The following is a 26,755-nucleotide window of genomic DNA, read 5'->3' as shown; positions in this document are numbered from 1 at the left end:
ATTAAACGCTGCTTTAGGAGGATGATTGTATTTGATAGCAATGTGTGACCACAAATTAACACCTGATTGCGCAGTAAATGACAGCTAATTAAAGACTGACATATGTAATGTCTTGACAAGACTGCTTTTATTTGATGCAGCAGTCCATTGTAATCTGTCACTAATTACAAGAGGAACCACTTCACTTCAATCAATACCGTATGCATGTTTCTACATGCTAATCCAATAAGAAAACTGTCGGGCCTTTTGAAGCATGTGAGCATTTATTTCATTAAGGGCTTCCACTTGGTTGGCCCTTGAGAAATAACAACCTATAATGGGAATATAGTTCATGATAATGTTTTTATGTTAAAGGCAGCTGATGAAAGAACAAAATAAGGCCACACAAGGACTGATATTTTAGAATGTTGATGGGGTTTTGCATTTGCATAATACTATCACAATGAAATTGATAAAAGTCTGATTGTATAAAGCCAATGAGCTGCTGTCCCAAACACAACTGTCAAATTTGACCTGCTTCGAGGATCCAAATGAGCCCCAGCTTTTTTTTCAAGTCATAACTTGTATGGTTTGCTTTACGACACCGTAGCGCACAGAAGGAATTAATCGATAAAGGGATTTCTCTGGTGCGAGTGAAAAGGGTTTATAGCAGGGAAAAGTAGAGTAGCGCTGCTTGTACCAACAAATAAAAAGTCATTTGAGACTGTCAAAAACCTTTTGTTAGAAACATTATTCAATTAGCTCATTAGCTGATTTTTTTTTTTATCAACACCCATTTTGGTGATAAATTAACCATTTAGTGAATTTTTAAATGCTGTGCCTTCTCCAGTTCCAGGATTTGCAGCTATATTAAGTTTTATATCATTGTAGTTTGAATGCCTTTTGTTACTGTTTGACTATATGCATTGCTGAATTTTTTTTGGGTCTAAAAAATAATCCAGTGATTAAGTGATAATTAAATAATTAAATTCGCTGAAGCCCAAACTATAAACTTTTTAATTTAAGTAAGGTAATGTAACTATCCTGAAATAACTTTAATGGAAACTTCCTCCCAGAAACTCATCTTATGTGCTTCATCTGACCTCCAATCAGTCAAGCTAATGGCTGACACTGTGCTTTTGTGCCCTGGCTGCTGGGCACAGGCCACTCAGGAGGGCAGTGTGACTCCCCATCACCCTCATTTACTTCGGTCTCGCTAACGAGGAATGACAAATAAGATGAGAAAGGGAAGGTGTGAGGGAGCAGCTTAACAGGTCCTGTAATTACTCATTCACGACTCTTATCTTCCCCGCAGACTTTCCTATCGAACCGGACAGGACACGGCCAACTGTGACACATGCCGGAACAGCGCATGCATTATTTACAGGTTAGTGGCCATTCCTCTTCAAAGACACAAGGATCTAAATGTGCCCTGTCCTTTCTCCTTGAGGGAAAGTGAACAGGTGGGAAAGGGACAGCAGAGGTGGGGGTGGGAGGGGATGGGGGGGACGCAAGACTAATGTGACTGCTGTTAATGAGCACATGGGGACATGTGACATTTACACACGGCGCTCTCTCTCCGAAGCTATACGTCCCTGTCTGATTCTCCTATTGTGCCTTCACACCGCTGAAGGGTGCTTAGCAGGTGTAGCGTTATCCGGATTTAGAGACAAAAGGGCACGTGGTTGAAAAGAAGAGAGGATACACACTGTAGCATGAGTGAGCACGGGGCCACCAAAGGTGAAATTAATTACCGTCCAAACCTCAGGAAATATCATCAGTGTGCCGTTGCCAAGCCAACCGAAACTCTCCATACTTTCAACTTCAGTTGAGTTTATTTGACAACCAGTAAATATGAGGGTCTAAAGTCGTTAGTCAACCAGGGTGCAGAGTTATCCTCTGCTGGCTATACGTGCGAGCGTGTAAGTGTGTGCGTTTACTGCCTTTGTAAGCAAATGTGTGTACGTATGTGAAATGATGCTGAGACAAGCATTCAGTTAATCAATTAGTCGCTCGGGTGGAATTTTATTAGCTTCCATTTTGGTTATAAATTTATTTATAGTTTATCGAGCAAAAGTTCCATCTTATCTAGCTGATCGAACGCGAGGATTTTCTGTAAGCCGAATCTTTTTGTTGAGCTCTCAGAACTGGACTCAACAAAGACTAAACAAATCACAGAGTAACCAAAAATAAGACTCAGGCCAACCACACTAATGCCTCTGTGAGGTTGAACTTGTGTTGAACACCAACATCAACTCACACTGACTGTGAACAGGCAGATGTTTAACAGGTATAATCTTTACCTTGGTCCCCAACTTATAATTGAGCCTGGATGATGGGAATGTGTTTCTGGGATAAATTACAAGTGTTACCTGATGCTTGTTCTTGATGAAAAGTGCAAATATCTATCACATCAAATACTATTTGATATTATTCAATAATGAATAAGATAATTCAATTGGAAACCCAAAAGTGAAATTAACAGTGGTGGTGTGATGGATCCTCTGGAGACCATGAATGTTTGTACCGAACAAACCATCCTAAAGCTGGAGATATTATTATTATTATTATTATTTGGACAAAAAGATTTGAACCGACATTGCCGTCCCTCAAACCACATTGATATCACTGCTAAAAGTATGTAGATTAACCGACTATCATAAATAATGCTGAGTTATGAAATGTGAAACTGTGTTGAGTCAGCTTTGAGTTCACAGTCTCTGACCTCTGACCGGGCCTTGTAGGTTCTGTAACCTCTGTCGAGCTTGAGTCTTCCTCTTTGATACACAGTCAGACTGACAGTCTGCAGGCCCCATGAAGGCTCTTTGCTCACAGTTGGAATTACATGACACAAGGTGCATGTGCATAACACATTCTGGCTGTCTTTTTGTGTGGTGCTCAGAAAAAAAGTATGTGGCCAACAGTCAAAAATAAAAAGAAGAAAGGGAGAAGATGAGAAAGAAAGGAGATTAAAAAAAACAGGAGGGTGAGAGGCAATCGATAAAACTGTTTTTAGTGGTCACTGCTGTCCCGCTCAGTCTGCATTTCTCCTCTGAAGAGTTATTTAAATCATTTTGTATCTTCTGCTCTCAATAACTGACAGGCCTCTGGCCAAACCTCAATCGGCTGCTGAAAATCTGGGAGCCGGGCAGAGCTCCGTTCCCTCTGATGTTTGAGCAGAAAAAGCTGCATCGTGTCGTAAAGTGTTTAAATAGCAGCAGGTTCCCCTGCGTCGCCGCCGGCTGGACAACAACAATGTTGTTTGAACAACAAGTCAATGACAGCGAGATGAGGCCAGTTAAGCTTAATGATGGCACATGGTGTGAAGGACAGCATTAATTAAGAGGCAGTGGTTTAGATGCGGTTCTAAACGGACAGATGAAATGGGACTGACTGCTGTGATGGGATGTCAGCTGGTGTTATATATCACTCAGCACAGAGTTAGCATGTTTAAGGCTCACGCTGTGATGTGTCTCTGGGGGAGGAGAAGTCCCTGCTCCCTTTAGTCTACCTGTCCTCCATCTCTGCTCTGCCTGTCCGAGTACAGACCAGCTCTGCTCGTCCTGCTGTGCCGCTGCAGACCACAGAGACACAAACTGCAGTACAATAACATGTTTATATTCAAAACACAAAATCCATTTTAAAGTCTCTTTTGAGAAGATATTCTTGGCAGCTCAGAGTGCACCTTATCTACAATGATCACTGCTGCGTTAGGGCAGGTGTTTCATTTGCACATCAACATGACTGCAATTCCCAATGAGGCTTTAAAATATGCAAAATGCAGGCTGCAATAATAGCTATGCTTAAGAGTGCCCAGTGGAATATGAGCCATTTATACGTACGTGTCAGCGAGTGGTCCAACATATCTGTCTTATCGGCGTTTGTCTTTGCATAAAAACAAAACAGTGTCACCGACAAAGGCAGGACAGATTTGTTCCTTGACTTAGCAGGTGCTGATCATGTGCACACAATGACAACTGCCTTCAAACAGGTACTATATTAACATCAAAAATCCACATTTGGCTTCATAGATGTGCCACAATCAATTGAAATGCTTCAGCCGCAGAGGAAGTGCAGAAAAACAGAAGCTCAATACAAAAGGGGAGTCTCGTTTTTTTTTTTAACAAACCATGTCAACGTCTGGCAGGGTTTCAACATGATAAAGGGCAGAATTTTTTAAGTGAGCTGTTTAAATCTGTTCAATTGACCCGAGTTCTTCTTGAGGAGACTAGCTCGGCATGCCAAATCGTGTTGATTGGACACAGAATCAAATATAGCAGTTGTATTCACACAGGCAGCGGGATTAAATGGCAATCTAATTACTTAGATCTCCATGAAAACAACCTCTCTGGAGGTGGAGGAACACAGGATAAGAAGCAGAGCCTTGGAGGAACACGGAGTGTGTGTGTGGGAAGAATAGCTGTCTATGATATCTATTAGGATTTTTTTTGGGGGGGATTATGTTTGTGTCTTTTTGCCAGGGCAAAACACCCAGCTGTTGTGTTTATGATGAAGCCATTCTCATGTGGCTATACGGGTCCATAAATCATTTTATCGCAGCCCAGTAAGGAGTCATCCATGCATTCTTCAACATAATCAATTTGTCCACGAGTATATGGCATCATCTAGCCCATGCTTAGCATAACAACAGCACAAGATCAATATGATGCTGCAGTCTATGGGCACGGACTTCAAACAGAATACATAAGCTGCTGTGGTCTCTTGTCCGGTTCCACTTTCCTCATTTTTTAACCATCTTGAACTCAGTCAGTCTTTCTTTCATCCTCCCCGCAGTAACTTTCTCCATCTCACTTTTCCCCTAGACTATGCTATCTCCTCATAACAGCGTTACTTGGGGATTCAATGCTTAGTGCAACGTGCATGACATTGAAACAGAATAAGTGAGAAAGGGATGAAAAGATTATTGCACTTCATTCCACCTTTGCCAGGTGATGTAATATTTGTTACCGAGAGAGGTGGGGAGGAAGGGAGGAGTGGGGGGGGAAAAAATAAAAAAATAAAATGAGAAGTCAGAGAGGATAGACATCAGAGAAAAACACAGAAAGAGGCTGGATGATAGGAAAATACAACAGGCAGGGTGGCACAGGAGAGCCAGGGATTTGAAATGCATTCCACTGATGTGTCTTGATGCAAAAACCCTGTAATCTCATTTTCCTCACGCTGCATTTATATTGGTTAATGTGCCGATCAAACAGGGAGATAGTTTTAAGTGGTTGTGATTAGGGAAGTTGATTTGGGAGGTCTCCATCACTGGGTACCATTGTTCACACTAGACTACAGTCAAATACCACCAGTACATGTTTGTCATTAGCTTGCACGACTTGCGATTATCCAGACACAGGGCACTACCACTGATCATTACGCTAACTATCTGAGGGTAAAACACTCTTTGAATAACACTGTGCAGCGCAAATAGATACAACAAAATCAACAAAGGAATGCGCTTTCAAAAGGAAGATAAATCTCCAATCTACTGTGCGAGGCTATTAAAATTAATTAAGCGTCGCTAAAGGCTGAAGAGCTGATTACATTATAACGTATGGAAATTACCGAGCAGCAAGGCTGTCCTACCGCACGGCTCTGTTGGGGGAGGATATCTCTTTTTGTGCAAAGCCCAATGATGTTTTCCAACATGGTGGCAAGCTGGTTGCCATAGCTACGAGAGTGATCCTCAGTAAGACAGATAGTGTGAAGGGACAGTGAGGACAGTCAAGAAGAGCACTTTCACATCCAGCCAAGATAAGGGAACAAAGAGAGGAAAGACAGGGTGAGAACAGCTCAAGGATGAAAGAGACAACAAGAGATAAAGACTCAGATGTTTAAAGTGGGGTACAGGGGCAGGTGAGAGGTGTGTGTGGCAGTGGATGATTTGAAATGAGAGGTTAGGCATGATGTAGAGAACAGACGAGTATCTCTTTTTTTCTTGTCTAGACACTTTTTTTTTTACTGAGCGAGTACATGACAAGAAAAGAGTGCGAGTGAGTGAAAAGGAGACAAAGAAAGAGTCATAAAAAGTGAGGGAGCGAGGTTAAAGACTGACAAGGTCCAAAGTGCTTTCTTCAATTTGTTCTGATAAAACAACCCCCTCGGGGAAGAGGCAGCGAGGGGACGGCAATGCCAACAACATTTCACGTTTCGCTTTCAGCACACACAAAAATCTAAATGTGGAGAGACGCAGTGGGGCCCATGACACTTTCATAAGGAGACGCTGATAACTGGGCTGGGTAGAGACTAATAAATCTTTCATTACAAGGCCTTTGGAGTTTGTTTCAAAGATGAGATGATTATCTTTTCACTCAATTCCCCCCCCCCCTTCTTTTCTCCAAATAAAGTTATGCAGAATTTTTTTTTCCCTTGTCAGTGACATTTAATTTTTCTTGCTATGCTATTCGCCAGCCACAGGCCACTTTACTTCTCCTTGGTGTGATTTGCCCGGCAGAGCTTCACAAAACTTTAAACAGCAACATGGACAAAATTAATTTCTGAGCAACATGAATCTATAGGTTGTCCAAATATGTTGATCTTTGAGAGAGTGTGTGTAAGGATTTGGTCTGATTACTATATAGCTATGAATTAGCCATACTCAAATTCACTGCATGAGTTGACGGGTCAGTGGGAGTGAGACTTCTCCAGTCCCGATTGTTTCCGGTCATTACTTTCTAATGGGTGTAGACCTCAGGTTCATTTTGAAACTATTGGAGCAGCCTTTAACCAATCGGCATTGACCACCTCATGACGCATGTTGTGCATCGAAATTCTAATCATTGGTCATTTAACACGTTGGTAAATGCAGACTTTGGATCTTTACCCCTGTGTATGTACTAGAGCTACTGCGATGCTTCCCGCTGCCACTCGATGAACAGCAAACACACCAAACAATGAATTTATGACTATTAGAGCAGTGCGCGAGGCAGTGTGCAGGAGTTTTTCAATCTTTATTTAGGCTGCGCTTTATTAAGCCTGAGGATACTGTGACGCGCATTAATACACAAGTGAAGCTGAAAGGCCACTCCAACGATTACAGCTGAATGATGATTTACGGTCTAACAGCTCACACATAATATCAAGCAGGATAAACTGCGTAAAGACTGCAAAAACATGTGTCAGACGAAGAATGTGAAGACTTTTAATAAGAGGCTGTATTTAACGCAGACATCGAGTTGTACAAACGGGGCTTCTGCATATGAGCTCGGATGTCAGTGCAAATTCTTTTCTTCTCAAAGTCACTTTTATGGCATTTATGTTTGACTGTGCAGTGTAGCATGGGATCTGACAGGAGGAATGGCAGAGAGGGAGGAACTGACATGCAACAAAAGGTCGAAGCACGGATTCAGACTTGACATGCTCACAATGTTGTTTGAACCATTAATTCCAGACCGATCTCGGTGCATTAGCCCTGATCACTGCTACAAGAACTCGACCAGACATATACTGTAGAGAAGCTGTTCTCATAGCTAGAAAAAGCACAATATCTAACACGCTAAAACCCTTAAAATTATTTATTCTCATGTAATTGTGGAAGTATTGACCTTCCTCAGCAGCAGAGGTAGTAATACAGTAGTAGCATGACTTTGACACAGATCACAATTTATGTCCTATCTCCTTTATAATTCCAAGTTGGTTTGTGTGAACGAGACAATCTTTTTTTGTTTGTTAAAAGTTACTAATGTTATGTGGAAAAAAATAAAGCCTCTATGGTTCCAGGCGAGCAGCACAAAATCTCATAAATTCCCCCAAGTGATGTCACAATAAAAGGCAAAATGATCAAAATGAAAGGCAGCGTGGAGGTTTTGGTCCATAATAAGTCACTGCTACAAAGTGACAATGTTACAGAATGCAGTGCTAAATCTGTACTTGTGTAACCAGACATAAACCATATGTGGCAGAATAGAAAAGGCTCATATGATGCTGACTATGGGCCTATACTGTAATTTAGATATGATGACCTGTTTATTAAATGTATTTGGTAATTAGCTCATCGACAATAGTCATTATTAATGGAATTTTAGCCCCTTTTTCCACGGCGGGTACGAGCTCGGCTTGGATCAACTCTATTCTTTTTTTTCCTGTTGGGTCCAAGTTGTGGATAGCACCTGGAACTATTTGGGTATCACCTCTGTCAAGGATTCGAATCCAAGCGAGCTGAGTCTATACTAAAACACTGCAGACCAGTGATTGCTTCAAAGAGAATCTTCACAATCACTGACACAAGACTTCCTGTACAAACCTACCAACGTTAACTCTGTCTAGTTGCCAGCAAAAGGACTCAGCGACTGCGGAAAAGCATGTGGTGCCAAAAGTGAGGCGAGTCGAGCTCCTTTCGGCAGTGGAAAAAGGGCTTTAATGTTTTGTAATGAGTAAGTAAGTATGCAAATACTCCTAAAATAAAAAATAACCTACAGCTACGCCTAGAATAGAACACACACACTAACCCAAAGATAGGAGCTGAACAAAGCGAAGACTGCCACACAGGTACTTTGAACTGAAATGTATTGATGATAATGTACAATACCTTTACAGAGCCTACGTCCTATGACTATAACAATAAAATAATAGCATTTTTAATCAGGTTAAATGGTTGTGTGTCCATGCAGGGCAATAACCTGTAGCCATGGATGTGTGGCAACAACAGCGTCGCCAGTATTAGAGGCTTACACTGAAGAGCGAAGAGAATCCTATCACTGCTGTGGTGTGTCTGTGTGTGTGTGTGTGTGTGTGTGTGTGTGTGTGTGTGTGTGTGTGTGTGTGTGTGTGTGTGTGTGTGTGTGTGTGTGTGTGTGTGTGTGTGTGTGTGTGTGTGAGACTGAGAGGGTGAAACATATCCCACAAAAAATGAAACAGTATTAAGCTACAGTGCTTCCCCATCCCTCCCCCAAAAAAGATTGCCTGTGTCTTTACACAGTGTTAAATGAAGGTTTTCTAAGAGATGAAAAAGGCACAATGAAATTCTCAGCAAGCTGCCTCATCAGTGGCACCCCACATTTATTACACTCTGACAGGCACACAGTCATTGATCACAAAACTCTTTGATGCTGCGAGAAGAGCTTGTTAATTTATTTATTTTTTGGCCCATGTATTATGGTTAATATGTTAGTTCAACATCAGAAGACATCATGATCTTATTATACATCACGAGTCTGAGGGCCGTGTTCACATATGTATACAGTTCAGTTCACTAAGGCCTGACTAAAGGAGAAACAAATAATTTAAACTGGCCTCCGTGCAGTTATAGAACATGTCGAGATAAATAAAATCAGCAGGACAAGAAATCATAACAATTAAGGCAGAGAAAAGATAATACAAAACAACAGACTGAATAAAACAGTCAGGATAAATTATATGGGATCAGGTAAAAGCCTGTATAAAAGTTTTTAGAAGGAATGTAAAATCAGCTTAGGCAGATGGTTTCCAGGTCACCTCTGACCACTACACCTCCATCGCCCTTCAAAATAAGTCTTCAGAAAAGCTTGCTGGCAGACTGAAGGCCACTGTCAGCAGTGCACATACAGGTGCCAAGGAATGTCCAATACAGCTTGGATACAAAGCAATAATATGATCTCTTTTAATGGCACCTGCTAAAATCCTGGCAGCTGAACTTTGGACTAGCTGTATATCAGACTTTGACGAATTGGAGTAAAGCGAGCTGCTGTAGTCTAAGTAAAATAATATTAAGGCGTGAAAACCTTTTCTAGTACGTCAAAGCGTAAAAAAAAAAAAAAAAAATCATTTTGGAGATATTACTGAGGCGAGCGAGAACCCTCAGGACAAATCTCTGCGCCTGAGTATCAAAAAGTATTCTGAGCCAAACATGACAGACACGACAGCCCGTCATGTAACTTATTCACTGGGCAGTTTCAGTGACCTATCATGCATGACCAGCGCTTTGTGGACCCTCCTGTCTGTGTGGGCCCCGGTGCATTCTGTTTGTTTATCTCTGTGGTCGCGATCTCATTTGCCTTTCATGAACCAAACGACTGCAACACAAACTGTGGGACAATGCAGCCGTTTCCACGTGCAGTCGCACACAAAAACTCCAACAGACCTCACAAAGGCACGCGGACATGGATTTTTCCCAGTGTAATTAACAGCCAGTGATTTATTGATAAAAGCTGGGGTGTTCTTAGCCCTGTTTAAAGGCCTGAGCCAAACAAAGGCAAACTGCTGAGTGTCTGGTTCAGCACCCAGCATTCTCTTGAGTCCCTGTCAGACACCCACATTTATGTCAGTTCCTTTCTAATCAACACAGAACGCATCAATGTACAAAATAAAAACTGACCAACTTCACTGTGCCACTTGATTTCAGAGCTTCTGGAAATGATTTAACTGTGCTTCGAGATAAAACAGAATAATCTCCACCTGCAGCTCACCTGGAATACTAAAAACCATTATAGATGTATTTAAATCAGAGCAGCCTGCTGCTATTATGCAAGTCTGTCTGTCAGACTCCACACCAGCCTGACTCGGGTTGTGGCTGTAGAAAGCTTTAGCAGATTAAAGTCTCTCTACACTTACCACAGCTAAGGCTGTAATCTGAGTTTCACTTAGCAGAACCTAGTATTCAGATCTGCGTGGGCGTGGGATTATAACGATGGCTGGTCCTGATAATTCCCCGAACACTCTGGGGGAAACGTGACGTACGCCGAGAAAGACAAGACTCCGTGTTTGTGTGTTCACAAATGAAATCCTTCTGCATCCCTGTTACCTCAATACTGTGCGTGCAGGGATCAAAGCAACATGATAGACACTGAAATCCTAAAAGGCTCACATCAATACCCAGGCTCTGATCTCAGTTTTAGCAAAGCAAATGATCTTCAGTTCAACTCCCCCTCCAGTGACCGGGCACTCCTCACTGGGAAAAATACTAATGGACTTCCCTCTCGCTCTATGAATCACAACAAGAATGCAAATAACACATGAAGACAGCAGTGGCAGCAGCCAAAACGAGCAGCCGGATACAATGAAAAGCAGTCAAAATTGGGAGGTTTTACTGGGAAATAAAGATGGGAGCGAGGGAGAAATGTAGGTCGCCTTACCAGGCTGAGCAGTGTAGTGACAGAGGGTAAGTGAGAGCAGGTCAAAACGTAGATGCTCATTAAGGTTATAGATTAAAAGAAGCCCGAAGGGGAAAGAAATGTGGTTTCATTGTCGATAAAAGAAGAATATATATGGAACAATTTTTCAAATAATGGTGAGATTTGTGGCCTATTCAAAGAAGCAAAGGCAGACTCAAAATAAAAGTCAGGCAGCAAAGAAAATAATAAGGGTGCAAAACCGTGAAATCTGAACTGTATAACTCGGGGGATAAATTCACAGCAAGTCCAATTTCCACAGCATTAAGTTAGTACAATAACGGCTGTGCTGAACTCACTATTCTATTGTTGTGAAAATAAAAAATATTCCTGTCATTAGCTCATCAATTCTGCAAATGATTCAAAATAAAAGTCTTCCTGGAATTCATGTGAAGAGTCGGGATGCATTAATTGCAGCAAGCAGCAAACTAACACAGAAGGTAGCAAGATTTTCTACTAAAATCCAATAAAATATGTGACTGTTATTGAGCAGTGATTGTAACAGCACCAGGACCGGGTGGTGTGAATACCTGCATGGAAGCGGTTGGCTAGTTTTGCGCTAATGTGTGTCTCTGTTTGCTTGCTGCAGTGTGGAACTGGACTTCAAGGTGCAGGAGGACAAGTTACAACCACTGATAAAGAGGCTCTGCCCCATGGAGGACGCCCACTTTCCCCCCCTGCCTTACCCCCAGGAGGCCTTCACCTCCACCCCGAAACGCAAGTCCAAAGCTGACTCCAAGAAGCACGCTCGCTGGAAACTTTGGTTCCTTTGAAAACACAGGACCGTCTCCTCCCCTGCTACCGATGCACAGGATTTAAGTGTCCATCGTGTCCTACATGTGTTTGTTTGGTTTACCCATCGTCTTCTGTTTTGTCACATCTCCTTGGATTTCGTAGACCCGCTGACCGGTATTAACGGAGAGCTCCACAACCGGATACTGAACCCCCTTCTCTGAGATGACAGGATGTGTAATGGGACACAAGTGTGGATTTCCATGGAAAATTCATAATGTCACGCTTGCCAAAAATGGATTGAGAAAAAAAAAAAAAAAAAAAAGTTATTTTGAACTAATTTCTTCCAACACGGTGTGAAATTACACCTGGGAAATATATTTGGAGATCAGCAAGGTGAGAAGACGAATTTGATTTCTTGCTGTCTATTTGCATATATTTTTCTAGCTGACATCAACACGGTCCTGTTGATAGTGGTTCAGTGTCCGTCACATTTCTATTCACTGGTTGGGACTTTGTCTTTCTTCCCAGCCTCCAGGAGAGGTTGGAAAATCCAACCATAATGCTCTGAGGCCTCCGTAGACAGCATATCACCGTACTGCAAAGCACAATTTACACTGTTCAGGATACATTTTGTCCAGAATAATTCAAATGAACTATTTTGAGTATTAACTCACACATGTAGATCACCTACTAACCATGACAGATTGAAGACTTTCATATCCATCTAAAGAAGAGATCTAAAGGATGAAATGTCAAGAGATGTTTATTGGACTTCTATGATCCACTTTCTATCCATCGTTAAAATTTCTCCTCGAATCGACTGATGTTGAGGTTTAAGAATGAATAAATAACACTTATTTTCTTAATAACATTTGCAAAGTTAGACGTCAATGTACTTTTTTCTATATAAATATATATATCTATATACATTCACTTTAAGGTATAGTGGAATATATTTATTTGAGCTGCGGTGAAAGGGAGCTGTGCCGTTCAAAAATTACAGCGCAAAAAGATTCTTAATTCTTTTTCATGCATCAAATGTAGTTCTTACTAACCACACATTGCATACCCCCCCAAAAAGAAGGAATCCATACACGCAGACTTCATCAGTATAGAATTATAGACACACAGAGAAACCAAGTACAAAACCAAGTGTAATGCATAGTGTTGGTTTTTAGCACATGAGGGGAAACAGAAGATAGCTGTGATTGTATCACTGCAGTATCCTGCATCAGCTACTACAATAGCTACTGAAACCAAGCCAGAAAGACTGAATGTGCCACTTCTGATCACAACCAGGGCTTCTACAGTGCAGGGTGGCAGGCGTGTAGCCTTGCATGCTTTTTACTACCTTTGGATTTTGCAGGATATTTTCTAGCTTTTCAAGAAACAATTTTTAAAGAGAACGACGAAAGTCCCTTTCTCTTTTTGCCCCTCTTTTTATTATTAGCTCCTGCTCATTGCTCCACATCTATTTGACTGTAAAGTATCATGTAGTAACTCCATGCAGGGTTCAAAAACGATGTACAGCCGAACCAACACATGCATTTACTATATACGAGTATATGCTGTACAGCATCAAATAGGGCTAATATCATTCTATGAGCCGGAAAGCAGCCAATATCTAAAAGAAAACAACATAAAGTTGATAACTCCTGCAGGAGAATAAAAGTGAAGTCACTCTAAAAGCCAAAAACACTGCCCCATAACACAGGAAATGTGCCAAGGTGGTTTCAAGGGCATGAATGAAACAACACAACAACAACACCAAGCAAACTACAACATAATATCACTAGTTTGACCTTCAAAAGCTCCAACATGCTGCATTCTGTTGGTTACATGTAATTCACACCTTCACTCTTATACATGCCAGGTTGGTTTCTTTCAGTAGTTATACTGTAGCATCAAGAGAGAACTAGATGTTTATCTGTACCTTAAAGAAGTGCAATTGATTTACTATGTGCAATACTGTGTCTTTTCTACTGTTTTTCTTAAAAAAAAGAAAAAATATAAATAAAGCTATTTAATATGCAAAATATGAAAAATAAAAACAGACATCTCCAGAGCTCTCAAGATTTGAAGTAGATCGAGTTTCATTTGCGGAGCCATAAGCAGCCGAGCAGGATCTTTTTCCACCACATCAGGCACGCATCAGTTAAAGCATCAGATCGCACAAATCCCAAAAAATATATTTCCTCACTTACCTCTAATAGAATCTATCCTTTAGCAGATGGTTTTGATTTGATCTGCCCATGCCTGTGAGGGTACCATCACAGCATCACTGTATGTGGAAACATATAGTGCTATTTAATATTTTACGTGGTGTTTTTTTTTTTTTTTTTTTGGGGGGGGGGGGGGGGGTTGTTTTCATTGATGTGAGCACCACAAACAAAATTTCCTTCACCTCCACTGTACCGCTTTTTCAGCAGAGTCAGAGCTCAAACTCTCGGCCGTAATAGTGTGCACGTATGCATGTAGCAGTGATAGCAGTGAGTGAGGAAATATGTTTTGCAATCTGGACGACCTAACCTTGTAAAAACTCGTCTACTTACACAGACACGGTTTGATAATTCTGCATGCAAAACAAATCAACTCCTATGTGATGGAAAGTATGAGATCAGGTTGAAAACACAGCCTTGCATCTCTTTCATGTTGGTGCTGCTGCAGAACAGTCAGTGCAACCGTGAAGTAAACCAAGAACAAAACTGAGTAAATGGCCCCGAGATTCAGAGTCACCCTCACATGGACGTATGAAGCAATGTGGCTGGAGGGCAACACCACGCTCCTGCTCTCACCCAGAGCAGTGCCGCCTCCACAGGGCTTCCCTCGAGTGGCTGTTTACAGCACAGCACTGAAGGCACAAAACAGAAGTGCACCCTCTAGAATATCTGTGGTTTGAAGGCGACGAGCATCGGCGTGCATGTCCTGGTGGTTTTTCCATGTAGTGCTGACAGGGGCCGCACATCTGATGAGAGTCGTAGCAGGGGTCAACAAAACCAAATAGATTCTTTCAGTTTCAGCTCAGGTGAGCACAGGAGAGGTGCAGCCAATGATAAGTGCCTGTTTGAGGCATTATGATTCAGTGCCATATCTCACTATGCTTCTTTTCTGTAAGAGCTCTGCAGCAGTCTGTCCGGCAGCAGAGACAGAAGGAGAGAGAGAGAGGGAGAGGGAGAGGGAGCGAGGACAGAAAGAGAGACGCGAGGAGATATTAAGAGAAATATTTGGACAGAAACAGATATAAACACACAGAGATAAAGAGAGAGAGCCAAACAGAGAGCCAAACATACAGGAGAGGATTCCGATCTGAGCATGTGTGGCTTGCTGAGACGGTTGTGTAGCACTGTGCTGTATTCGGTCAGCGAGTGCATGCAGCAAAAAGGAAAAGCTCCAGCCCATATAGCTGGTCAGCCCCATACTGTCAATCAATATCACAGAGTCCTTCCCCTGCAGTTTTCCACTTCATTCCCTCTGCACACTGCAGGAAAATCATCAGGATCACTGCAGCCCCGACTATCACTACAACCCCGGTTTGGGTAGTCCTCAAAACAAGTTCGGAACAAGTTCAACGAGGTATTTGACAAACTTTACTTATGTGTATCTGCAGGGCTCATCCAGATGCTTAAATTACATGAAATGTAATTCAATGGTATTAGAGGAGAAATTTTGGTAATTTCAGCAGCCAAAATGCTCCTCATGTAAAATGTATTCACAGGGACTGATTTCAACCTGTGTGAGAGTGGACATGAATATAAAGCTCCAGCCCGGTAGGACGTCCAATGATGCAGATGTGTGACGATGCTGTGTCGCTAACAGGCGTAGCACTGCAGTACCCGCACGCGACAAAAAAAAAAAAAAAAAAAAAACAACGCCCCCAAAGTCGTCACTGTGATCATTCTCATCAACATTCAGTGTCGACCACCGGCAGGAGTGAGAGGGGAGAGGGATGGGAGAGGGAGGCAGAGGGGAGAGAGGGGAGACAGAGTAGAACGGTAATGCATAAATCTAAATGTAAGAGGCTGCCACTCAGAGGAACAAGGTCGGCGGTTGGCTGCGGTGGTTGTGTGAGCAGCAGCGTGCAATGTGCCTGCAGAGTAGGCAGCAGTACCCAGAGGCGGCAACAACAGCCCTCTGATTAGAAAGCTATGACACTTCCAATTGGGTCTCGCAGCTGTTTAAAAATTCACACCAACCTTATTGATCATTAAAGATTTTTTTTTTTTTTGGAGGGGGGGGGGGACTCACTTCAAATGCAGCTTCTGTCCCAAGTCCTATATAATGTATAGCGCTCGGGTAAAGGACCCACAGACTTTGATACGACCTCTAACTCCAAAAAGGACACTCTGCACATTGATGAAAATTGTATTCAGGTACTTAGGAATGTCAAGGCAGTCGAGTACAGTGGCTAGCTAGCCAGCTACGGAGGCAGCAGCTGACAAAAGGTAGGGGTCAGTCGGGACAATAAAAGCCAGCTGTGTATAAAGGAGTGAGGTAAGGCGGAGGGCAGCGGCAGCATATGTATACCAAGTAGGAAGTTTCAAGAAGGACCGCGGGAGGTCATCGGCGGAGTAGTTTCATTAACTAGAAAGGAGGCAGGTCTTTTTGAGCGCCATTCAGCCACCACAGCTGGAAGTAAGGAACACCATTTCACCTACACCACAGGGGGGACGCTGAAATGGATGCACTTAGTATAATACAGCCCGAGAGGAGACCCGTGCGTGCTGCCTTCATCTTGATAGCCTTTTAGACAAAGTGGGATGCAAGTTCCATAAATGAAATACATGATCAAAAGGAGCCCACTGCAGTGACAAACAACGAGGAGGGGAAATTACAGGAAACAGAGGGGGAGCTTTAAAAGGCAGCTGATCCGAGTTCTGACAACATGCCTACCGAGGGACAATCTCTTTCGCGAATACGCTTTACAAGCGTTTTGACCGCGAGCCAGGCAGGATGACATTGAATTAATACCAATGAAAAGATTGGAGCGCTACGGAGGGAGAGGAAGTAGGAGTTCTGGACATCGGGGCAGCCTCAGCTCAACCCACAGTTTCATTAGCTTGACATTATTCAGCGTGATGCGCGATCGCAACAAAAGGGGGCTTCCCATCTACGAGATTAGCTCGGTGCGTTGCAGGAATACTTTTAAACAGAGTGCAAACATCACTTCACCGCAACCTAGAGGGGAGAGAATCACGTGATAGAGAACGAGGAGAATGAAGACGTCAAGAGGAGACACAGGGGACAGCGGAAGGACGAGTCCCGCAGATGTATTATGACACTGTGACATAACGCACACAAATATACACAGGATGATCACTGTGTGATAACTTCAGGCTTTATTAAATCACTCTCTGCTGGCGTGGCTCACAACAGCTTCCATTTAAACAGGTGATGCCGTTTCCCGCTGCTCCCCAGATGGAGAGGGTGCTGCGTGTGCAACCAAACACATCCATGACAAATAACCCCAGACAAGGCGAGAAAGGATGTTCCACCAACCAGTGACAGTATCTATATCAGTCAGAACTACAGGGCTCTCCATTTTCCTACACATGTAGTATATCAAGTGCAGTAAAAATGTCTCATCACTTAGCTGTATTTAAATGAGCTATTAAAGTACCTTTAAGTGCCCTCGCAGGAATCCCCGTCGTCACTAAACATTGCGTAAACACGTACATGTTTAATGCTCTCACGTCTGAAGGCAACACAAAACAAGCTACAGGAAGGGAAGCATCGATAGGAAGCAGAGAACAAACACAACTCCAAAAGTGCAGGTGACATTCATTGGACTTTTTGGACTAATAAAAATGGATGAGGGGCTTTGCCACGCACATCAGGCAGACGGCGTGTTTGCACGATGACTGATAAGTGCATTAATTGCAACTGAGCTCTAGCTGAGACAGTGATTGGAAGAAGGATGCCAACGGCAGTGGCGGGGGGTATACAGTGATTAGATTACAGCTGAGAAGTTCAGAAATGTGCTCATAAAGTGAGGATCACACACACAAGCAAGCAAGCCACACATAGAAAAAAATAAAAAACAAATCGTGAAACAGCAAAGGCAAAAGAAACACACGCACACAAACAACCGGCTGGAGAAAGATATGAGCACATCAAAGCCTGCTATTAAATTGAGGTTGTGTGAAAGCATTCTGCAGAGGTAGACTTTACCTTTAATGATAGTTGTGCAGTGGAAGTTGAGCTGCAGTGGGCCTGTGGAACTCTGGCTGTGGTGCACACGGTAGACCTCTAAATTTAAGGCTACATGTGTATTTGTATCTATGTTTGTATGTATGTATGTATGTATGTACGTACGTACGTACGTACGTATGTTTGTTTGTTTGTATGCATGTATGTTTGTGTGCTTGTATGTAAGCTTGTATGTATGTATGTACGCATGTATGTATGTATGTATGCATGTATGTTTGTTTGTATGCTTGTATGTATGTATCTATGTTTGTATGTATGTATGTTTGTTTGTATGCAGGTATGTTTGTATCTATGTTTTTATGCATGTATGTTTGTATGTATGTTTGTTTGTATGTATGTGTGCATGTATCTATGTTTGTATGTATCTAAGAATGAGAAAAAGGAAACAGACGCAGATCTGTGGCTGCATCGTGGTGTAGAAGCAGCCAAACTTACGATGTGAGGGGAGTCACGGCCCATGGAGATGACTGTCCTGTTGACTGTCCTCAGCAGCTTCTCCATGATGATTTGCACATGCCACTGGGTGGGACCCTACCAAAAATAAAGACGCACATACAGATGTCAAGCACAGACACGTAGCATAAGAAGGAGCCAGTGACACAAGTAACCTGATCGACATTTAAAAGGAAAACTCCCCATGCGAAGTTTACTGTTTAAATTCTGGTGCATTCAATGACTTATTTTGTGAGGATTTATTGTAGTCTCCTTTTTAGTTCATTTGTGCAATTTAAACTACCTGTAATTTGAATATTGGTGACTCCATTGATTCTACAATAGATTTGGAGTCTGTGTTTGCGTGGATGCACCGACTCACCCGCGTGAGATCAGTACAAATAAGACAGAACCTTGATTCTAAAGGATCACTATAGAAGATCATACATTAAAGACAAATCATTAATATCTGCTCGTTTATCAATTTTGTTAAAGTGGGGATGTGTCCTTTAATCTCATAAAACATATACAGAGACTGATCAAAAAAAATGAAGTGCTTCTCCTCTCCTCATGCAAATTGATAATGCTTATCTTGCCGTTAACACACACACACACACACACACACACACACACACACACACACACACACACACACACACACACACACACACACACACACACACACACACACACACACACACACACACACACACACACACACACACACAAATGTGTTCAGGTGATCAAAAATGGTAATACTGCTCTTCCCAGTCTTAAAACTCAGAACATGACCCATGCCACTGAAATGATTTACAATTTGAGAAGCCAAGCATTTGGAAGGCAGAAACCCCCATGGGCCAGTTGTTCCGATGTCATAAGTGGGACAGCTTTCCCTGGACTTTCCTATTGGTTATCATGTCATTGAGAGCAGGGCTGTTTATTGCTGTCTGTACCTGCCGGTGGGGGGAATCTTCTAAGCAGACTGAGGTCTGCAGCATCAACCTAAACTTTTAATAATTTAAGCAGCTCTTTCTGCAGTTGAAGAACTCATGCAGGTGAGTCGGTGCATCCACACAAACACAGACGTTCACACAATCTCAGAGGCTCACTGGTGAGAATAAACTATCAGAGGAGGGAGTTTCAGATATTGCCTTCCAAAGCAGGATGCGTGATGCACATCTTTCGAGAAAACCCACATGATCCCAGGACTGTGTTTTTTCTTTCATTGGAATCTGGCTATTTAAAGGGGAAACATACAATTACATCTTTATTTCTTACAACATATGAATTGCTTGATAACTTGGAAGTTCAAGTAGATGTAAATATCGACAGAGGTTTTCTTTCCTTTCCTCTTCTCTCCTGATTTCTGCGTGCGTGCAAGTTATGTTGATGTGTAGGACGGATATGAACGAGAGAGCGAGACACCGAGAGGAAGCAGCAATTTGAAAAGACGGCGAGAGAGGCTGTGAGTGTAAAAGCCAAAGCAAGTGGGTGAGGTGGATAATCCCCGGCAGAGTGGAGTGTGGGAGGCCGAACTGTGGTGATCAATGAGTCTGAGAGGGCCTGAGGGAGGACATCAGGAGTCTGGGCATGGAAGCGGATGAAACGCACTCGTAAAGCAGCTGAGAGTTTGCGAGTGTGTGTTTTCATTTGTGCACGTGAGGTTTGGAGGCTGATGCCTGCGTATGATGGATGCACACTGCAGTGGAAAATTCAAGAAGCATTTCTGTGCTAAAATGATTATTTGATTAATCCGGTAGTTAATTGATAGAAAGTTGACAACTGTTTTGCTTACAAAGTTAGCTGCTCAAGAATAACATGTTTGATGTAATTCTAAATTGAATATTTTGCAAACTGCAATCAGACAAAGCAAACAATTTGATGATGTCGCCTTGGATGGGCAATTTTTGGCTGCTTTTGGACGCTTTATCGGATAAACAATTAATTGAAAAACAATTACTAGATTAATCTATAATACTGAAAAATAAAAAATAAACTATAAAAACAAACAGCTTTTACTGGCTACATAAACGTCTCTGTAACTGACATAGCAACGGCAACAGGTCATCATCAAGTCGACCACATTTCTATAACGAACTCTGGTTCTGAAGCTGTGTGTGGTTAAACAGAGCGCATCACTTTGTTCTAGGAGAACATTGGTACTGTTGAAGATGTCCTCCAGCAACCCTGAGCAATCAATTACAGAGCACAGTCAAATCTACAAGTTAGTAAATTAACACTGCCGTAAAATGTGATCCTTTCAGGCCATACAGGGCAATAAAACAAATTGAGAATAGCACACTGATTAGTAGCTATTAAGTCAAATACCCACATTCGAAATGCGCTCGTTCTTTATGGAGGCACTCCTGGATCTGCTTGTTATGCTACTGTTTATCCCAGAGGGAAATAAAAGTACATAAAGCTGCAGAGTTGCGTTGCTCACCACATCCTTCCTGTAAAGCACCTCCAGGATGTCACTGAGCAGCTGGCAGCAAGCCTTCGGCTCCTCCCGCTTCTCCAGGTGGAACTTCAGCTGGTCCGTCATCAGCGGCAGGAGGATCTCGCGGCAGTCTGCAGAGACGCCAACAAAGACACGCAGTCACGACGGCACTCAGCACACGCAGCAGATGATAGATCGCGCAAAGCAGTACGGCATATGGTCGTGACACATTCTCAAACAGATGCACGCGGCTTATTAATGACTTTCTCACATCCCAGAGGAGTAAATTAAAAACAAGGGTTCACTCTACAGAGTAAATTTATTAATTAAAATGTCTGTGGCAAAAGGTCCCAAAATCCCTCTGAAGAGTTACAGTACAATAACACAACTGTCAGAACAAAAGCCAGTTAAAGCCATAAAAGTTTTCAGAAAACAGCCAATCACAATATCTGGTGAGGAAAAACAAAAAAATTAACAAACCAACCACTGAGCCTCAGCAGATAACCTTGGTGTGAAAATGATGAACAAATTGGCCAACTGATCCCTCTCCAATATCATCTACTGTTGCCGTACCCTGAATTAAAGCACATTATCTTCTACTGCAGGACTGTATAACCGCTGTAGTTGAGCTGGTGTGAATGTCAAACCTGAGAGTTTACGAGGAGATAAAGCAGCAACATGTTTACAGTCATTGGTGTCCCTTTCGTCGTGAAAAAACAGCAACTCTGTCGAAGTAACACTTGCAAATAAATTAATTCTACACATCATGCAACCAACCGGCTAATGTCAACAGTAACATCAAAAGGAGAATTTCCATACAGAGAGGGTGAAAAATTTTGGTTGGCGGTTTGGACACGAAGGACAGCAGTGATAACACAGGAAGTGTTCTCCTGGAAGGTAAACCTCAGGCTGTCGCCACTAACGTAGTTTTGTTTCTTTCTTTTTTAAATTAAACTTTCTGATTTCATACTTGGTGGCGTTTGTGTGTGCATGTGTGGGGGCCATATTTAAAGCCAAAGGTACGAAGAGACCGGAGTTATTTTGGTGTAAATTAAAAGAATTAAGGTGCATGTCTAACAGATTTCTTCAATGAAAAGCTATGACGACGAGCTGCCTTTCCACTACTACGGACAAAAAGTCAAATTATAAATCGATAATCCCTCTGCTACGAAATAAAAGGCAATGAAAATAAAAATGATTGGATAAAAGAACGTTTATAAATCGTCCATGCAGTGCATTGTTATATCGCCTGTAACGGACGCAATGGTAAAGTATTGATATTCATGTCACCTTAAAAGATAACAAGAACAAAAGAGCAGCACACTCAGTGAAATCATCCCCAGTACTGTTGCAGATCACACGAACAACACTACTGTTCCAACAACAATCTGTATAATGACATGGTGGATACACACCGCTGGTCAAAACGGCAACCCAGCGAAGGATTTTAATTCAGAATCAATACAATCTCTTCGCTTCACAGATAATGTTACAGCTTTAATAAGGCATTCAGCTGGGACACAATAAAACTTTAAGTTCATTAACAAGTTTTGTCAATTGCCAATACTGCTCCAGGCCAAATGATAAAAAGCACGACGCGAGGCGTAATGAGTAGCATGAACTGGTGACCTCTTTGTGAACAACTCCCACAGGTATGAAAACAAACATCCAATCATTGTTTTACATCCTCTGACCCCTGGCTAAAGGAATTATATGTCAAATTAAGCAGTACGGAGTTATTCCACAAAACACAAAAGCAATAGTCAATACTTTCGTTCCAACACACAGAACACACCAAAAAGAGTGTGTTTATGTCTTCACAAGCTGTTTCCATTTCAGCACTGGAATTAACAACAAGACAAGGCTTCACACAGAGAGCGTGATGAGGCTCTTTCATAAAAGGGTAATGAATGCATTATACAGTAATTGGCAGTCTAACAAATAAAGACTCCTGGAGAACCAGAAATTTCCGTTTTAATGTCGCAGACTTTGATTATTGCATCAATTACAACATTATTATCTTCAAGCATTACTGGAAGTCTCACATGTAAAAGAAATAATTACAGGGAAGATTGATGGTTGAAGGTTGATGATAACATTTCCACTAACTATGTGCTCCGAATGATGAAAATTTATTTTTGCATAATGTTAAAAGAATTACACAAACGAACAGATGAGGTGGCTGTCACTAAAGAGGAAGCAGGACTCTACAGCCACAACAAACCTCTCAGCGCTGTAAATCAGTTTTAACATTTTGAGACATATTACAATCGAAGGCAAATGTGTGGCACATGATGAAAGGTTGAGCAGAGACCTAAATCAAAAATCGTCGCTCTTCGGGGTGCCTGATTTTACTTTGCAAATGTCCTTCCATCTTGACATATCCTGACAGTCTGCCTCGAGTGCTGGGCTACAGGACGGGAGGCCATCAAAACAAAGAATATTTATCCTGTAAGTACCATGAATATCCACTGCAAAATAAATATAACTTCAAACAATCACTTCACCACAATATCCTTTCAGGTGCAAGAGATGAAAGGCAGTGGGAAGCTCACAGGATCAACAAAGTCATTGGGATTTACCCACGTCGATACAAAGGTTCGCAGGATATTTCACTTTGAACTTTTTAACTCCTCAAAAATGCCATCCCTAGAAATTTATAAAGAATAAAACTATGGCTATGTTTTCTTTTTAGTTGCGCCAATTTCCTGTCAAAACTTTGAGTTTAAATCATGGACAAATGCTGACTAAACATCTGAATAGCCTCATGACCGTACTGTTGACATGCTGCTCTACACCACATCTATTATTCACATGAAGCTTTTACTTTTATGTATTTAAAAAGAAATGTTATGGATGTTAAGAGTTTACCTTGTTGTCACGTGTGAGCTAGCCTTGACACAAAGTGACAACCATGTCTGCACTGAAATATTTTCAGTGTTGTGAAATGGAGAGCACAGAGCCATCCGCCGGATGCAGCTTAAAGGGGAAATGTGTGTTTTTATACATTTGTGTGCGTGTGTGTGTGTGTGTGTGTGTGTGTGTGTGTGTGTGTGTGTGTGTGTGTGTGTGTGTGTGTGTGTGTGTGTGTGTGTGTGTGTGTGTGTGTGTGCGCGCGCGCGCTTGATAATCTTCCACAGGTTGAACACAAAAGCACATCTCTCATCTGAGGGCGGCTGACATTGTGAGGAGCATTTAATACCTTGTTTTTACAGTGCTTCAATCCTCATTCGCTGTGCGCCTCCTCAAAACTCAAACACACACACACACACACACACACACACACACACACACACACACACACACACACACACACACCTGAATGGACACAGACATGTGAGCATTCACATGCATACACACTCGCTGTTCCGGGCGCACGCACACACTAGCAGGACGGTGTGAGCGGGACAAGCAGACTGGAACTATCATGCGAGGCCATGAGCGCTCTCCTCTAACTTCCAGCGCAAACAGATTTTAGATACTACAGTAGTTTTCCCCTTTAACACAGACCCGGGGAGCAGCTGACATGTTTGTTCTCTTCCAATGAGCCCATTTGCAAAGTCATTTATACGCCCGTCCCTCTCTCTCCTTTTACATCAAACAGTGAAGGTGACACAACGTCGTGCCTCCAAAATATATATATATATTTTTTTAAAAGAAACAAAAACAAAACTCCCTCTTATTTGAATTTCCATTTGCTGCAAGGATTTGCATACGCATACCGATCCCAGAATTTCAATTTCTAAACACACATACTGTATGAGACCCATGGGGAGAAAGGGATGTCGCCTTATTCCCTCAAGTAGTAATTCTGAACAGAATTAAGCCCATCGGTGGCGGGAGTATACTAATTTAAGTCCTGCTTTTACACACATCACTGTGCAGCCTGCAGGAAAGAAAACATTTCCATCAGCGAGCACATTCAGAGCATATTGATGAATGTGTGGAAAACTGCTGAGAAACTCCATGGTAAAGGTTGAACACCTGAGCCTCTCGCTGAGCCTTCATTCACGGCGAGCATTTCCGTACGCTTCGCTTTGGGATTCCCTGGCAGGAGAACCTTTTAGGGACCACCTGGAGATCAGGATGCAACTAAAAAGGAGCCCCATGTGCACAGGCGCTCACTACAGCTGATTAGACCACCGAAAAAAACGGACTGACTGACTCATTTCCTCATTGCAGGGGTATTTATCTTTTTTTTTTTTTTAAAAGCATCAAGTGGAGCTCAGCTTGACACTGATGTTGAAAGGGCAAATTTACTTGCCAATTAAGCCTTCTGCATCACCGTTGTTGCATAGTTTGAAAACACACATTGAAAGCACCGGTGCACGGAGCTGTTGTGAGAACTGATCAGAAGGCCCATTCACAAGCACACAGCGAGGCCCGCCTGTCCACAATTATACCAAACAGATCAATAGTAATGACCAGAGGACCGCGCACTGAGCAGTGCCCTTCATTAGTTACTCACTAAACTGGCCAAAGCACCGATCAGACAATTCTATATTTCTAAAGTATGAAAGTGCTGCATCGTTAAGTTGAAGGCAGTGACATTTACACTGTTATGTACAATATTAGACATTATTCAATTGGACAAACTTCCCATTACACCCTGTCCAAGTTCTATTTCATCATTTACTTTCTGTACGTTCACACTGAAGTGAACATCTGCAGATGACGGAGGCAGAAACCAGCAGGGCGGGTAGGTTGTCTACTTCTCTTATGTTAGCTGGCTGCTCTCAGAAATGCGTTGTCTCCCGCCAGCGAAATTAAAACACGGTTGCTATTTTATTGGAATATGAACTTTGCACATGATTTACCACCACAGGACAGTATGCGAGTATGTTTGTCACTAAATCTGGACCCGACCTAACATGGCCTCAGAGGACTGGAGTCTCCCGCAAAATGCTCGTTCCTGGTACGTCACCGCGGCTGGGCCCTCTCTGCAGGTCACCACAGGCTAACCTGGCAGCACGGACTGGAGGTAGGCTTCGTAATTAACCACCTCCACGCAATGTCCATCTCATTTGACATGACTACAACGTGGCAACTACAGTAGGGTGCCCAAGTGTATCATAAAAGTGTCAGTGGGACAAAAACGCAGAAAACGAGAACAGAAAAGACCTGATAAAGACACTTCAGGATTAAAAATGAAACCGAAAAGGCTGAGACTTTAAGACTGCGTGGATGGGAGCCCTGATTTTCAGACTCGGATAAATCCAGGTGATTTTAGCAGTGGGGATGCTCAACTCTTTTAGAAAACAAGAAGGATTTCCTCTACTCCGCACCAATGACCTTTACCGTGAGCTCACACAGGGCCGCCTAGGGGAGGCAGGTGGTGTGTGTGATTGCCTATATTACTGAAGCGTGAGTGAAGGTGCATGCACTGAAGAACTGTGAGTACAGTTTGAAAGTGTGTGCATGCTCTCACCGTGATGAGTAAAGAGATCGCTGTGGACAATGTCAATCAGGCAGTCGAGCTTCTGCTTTACCAGGCGACCCAGAGGGACCTTCAGGATGAACTCTGTGAACAGCTTGCTGTGGGGACAGAAGGAGGACAATAAAAACAAAAGGTCAAAGTGATCAGGCATCTTGGGCTGGTTGACTGCTTCCAGCAACCAGGAGCAACCATCCGAAACACAATGAAAAAAAGCCCTGCACAGCCCCTCATGAGCTTTTCACATATCTTGGCTGGAGGTGGAGGATGTGACAATCTATAGTGTGAAGTAATTTAGAGTTATTGACTGACCCAGAAGGAATGACCTCGGATTAAAAGCTCACTATGGGATTTTGGGATCTGAAACTGTTTTGGACAAGTGTTTCCCAAACTGTGGTAGAGCCCTGCTGAAAGGCCAAAGAACTGCAAGTCAAAAAA

General features: G+C 42.4%; 2 protein-coding genes across 3 annotated transcripts in view; one reads left to right on the top strand and one right to left on the bottom strand.

Annotated features, from left to right (window-relative positions):
- The window catches only part of LOC138629430 (inhibitory synaptic factor 2A), a 29,906-nt gene extending 15,992 nt beyond the window's left edge, over positions 1-13,914 (top strand). The window contains exons 3-4 of the mRNA XM_069713116.1: positions 1,295-1,366; positions 11,659-13,914. Of these exons, the coding sequence (XP_069569217.1) occupies positions 1,295-1,366; positions 11,659-11,842 (256 nt within the window). The 3' untranslated portion in view covers positions 11,843-13,914. The remainder of the gene's footprint in view (positions 1-1,294; positions 1,367-11,658) is intronic.
- Positions 1-26,755, bottom strand: part of dock1 (dedicator of cytokinesis 1) — a 173,354-nt gene that overhangs the window by 84,935 nt on the left and 61,664 nt on the right. For both annotated transcript variants that reach the window (XM_069713097.1, XM_069713099.1), the window contains exons 25-27: positions 26,312-26,418; positions 20,887-21,014; positions 18,447-18,542 (exon numbers count right to left, since the gene is read on the bottom strand). In XM_069713097.1, coding sequence (XP_069569198.1) covers positions 18,447-18,542; positions 20,887-21,014; positions 26,312-26,418 — 331 coding nt within the window. The remainder of the gene's footprint in view (positions 1-18,446; positions 18,543-20,886; positions 21,015-26,311; positions 26,419-26,755) is intronic.

This window comes from Brachyistius frenatus, unplaced genomic scaffold (assembly GCF_029030835.1).
Source record: "Brachyistius frenatus isolate BFR_SWC_R1_liver_20210118 unplaced genomic scaffold, ASM2903083v1 Contig_115, whole genome shotgun sequence".
Taxonomy (NCBI): Eukaryota; Metazoa; Chordata; class Actinopteri; family Embiotocidae; genus Brachyistius; species Brachyistius frenatus.
This window is presented reverse-complemented; position numbering and strand designations above follow the sequence as displayed.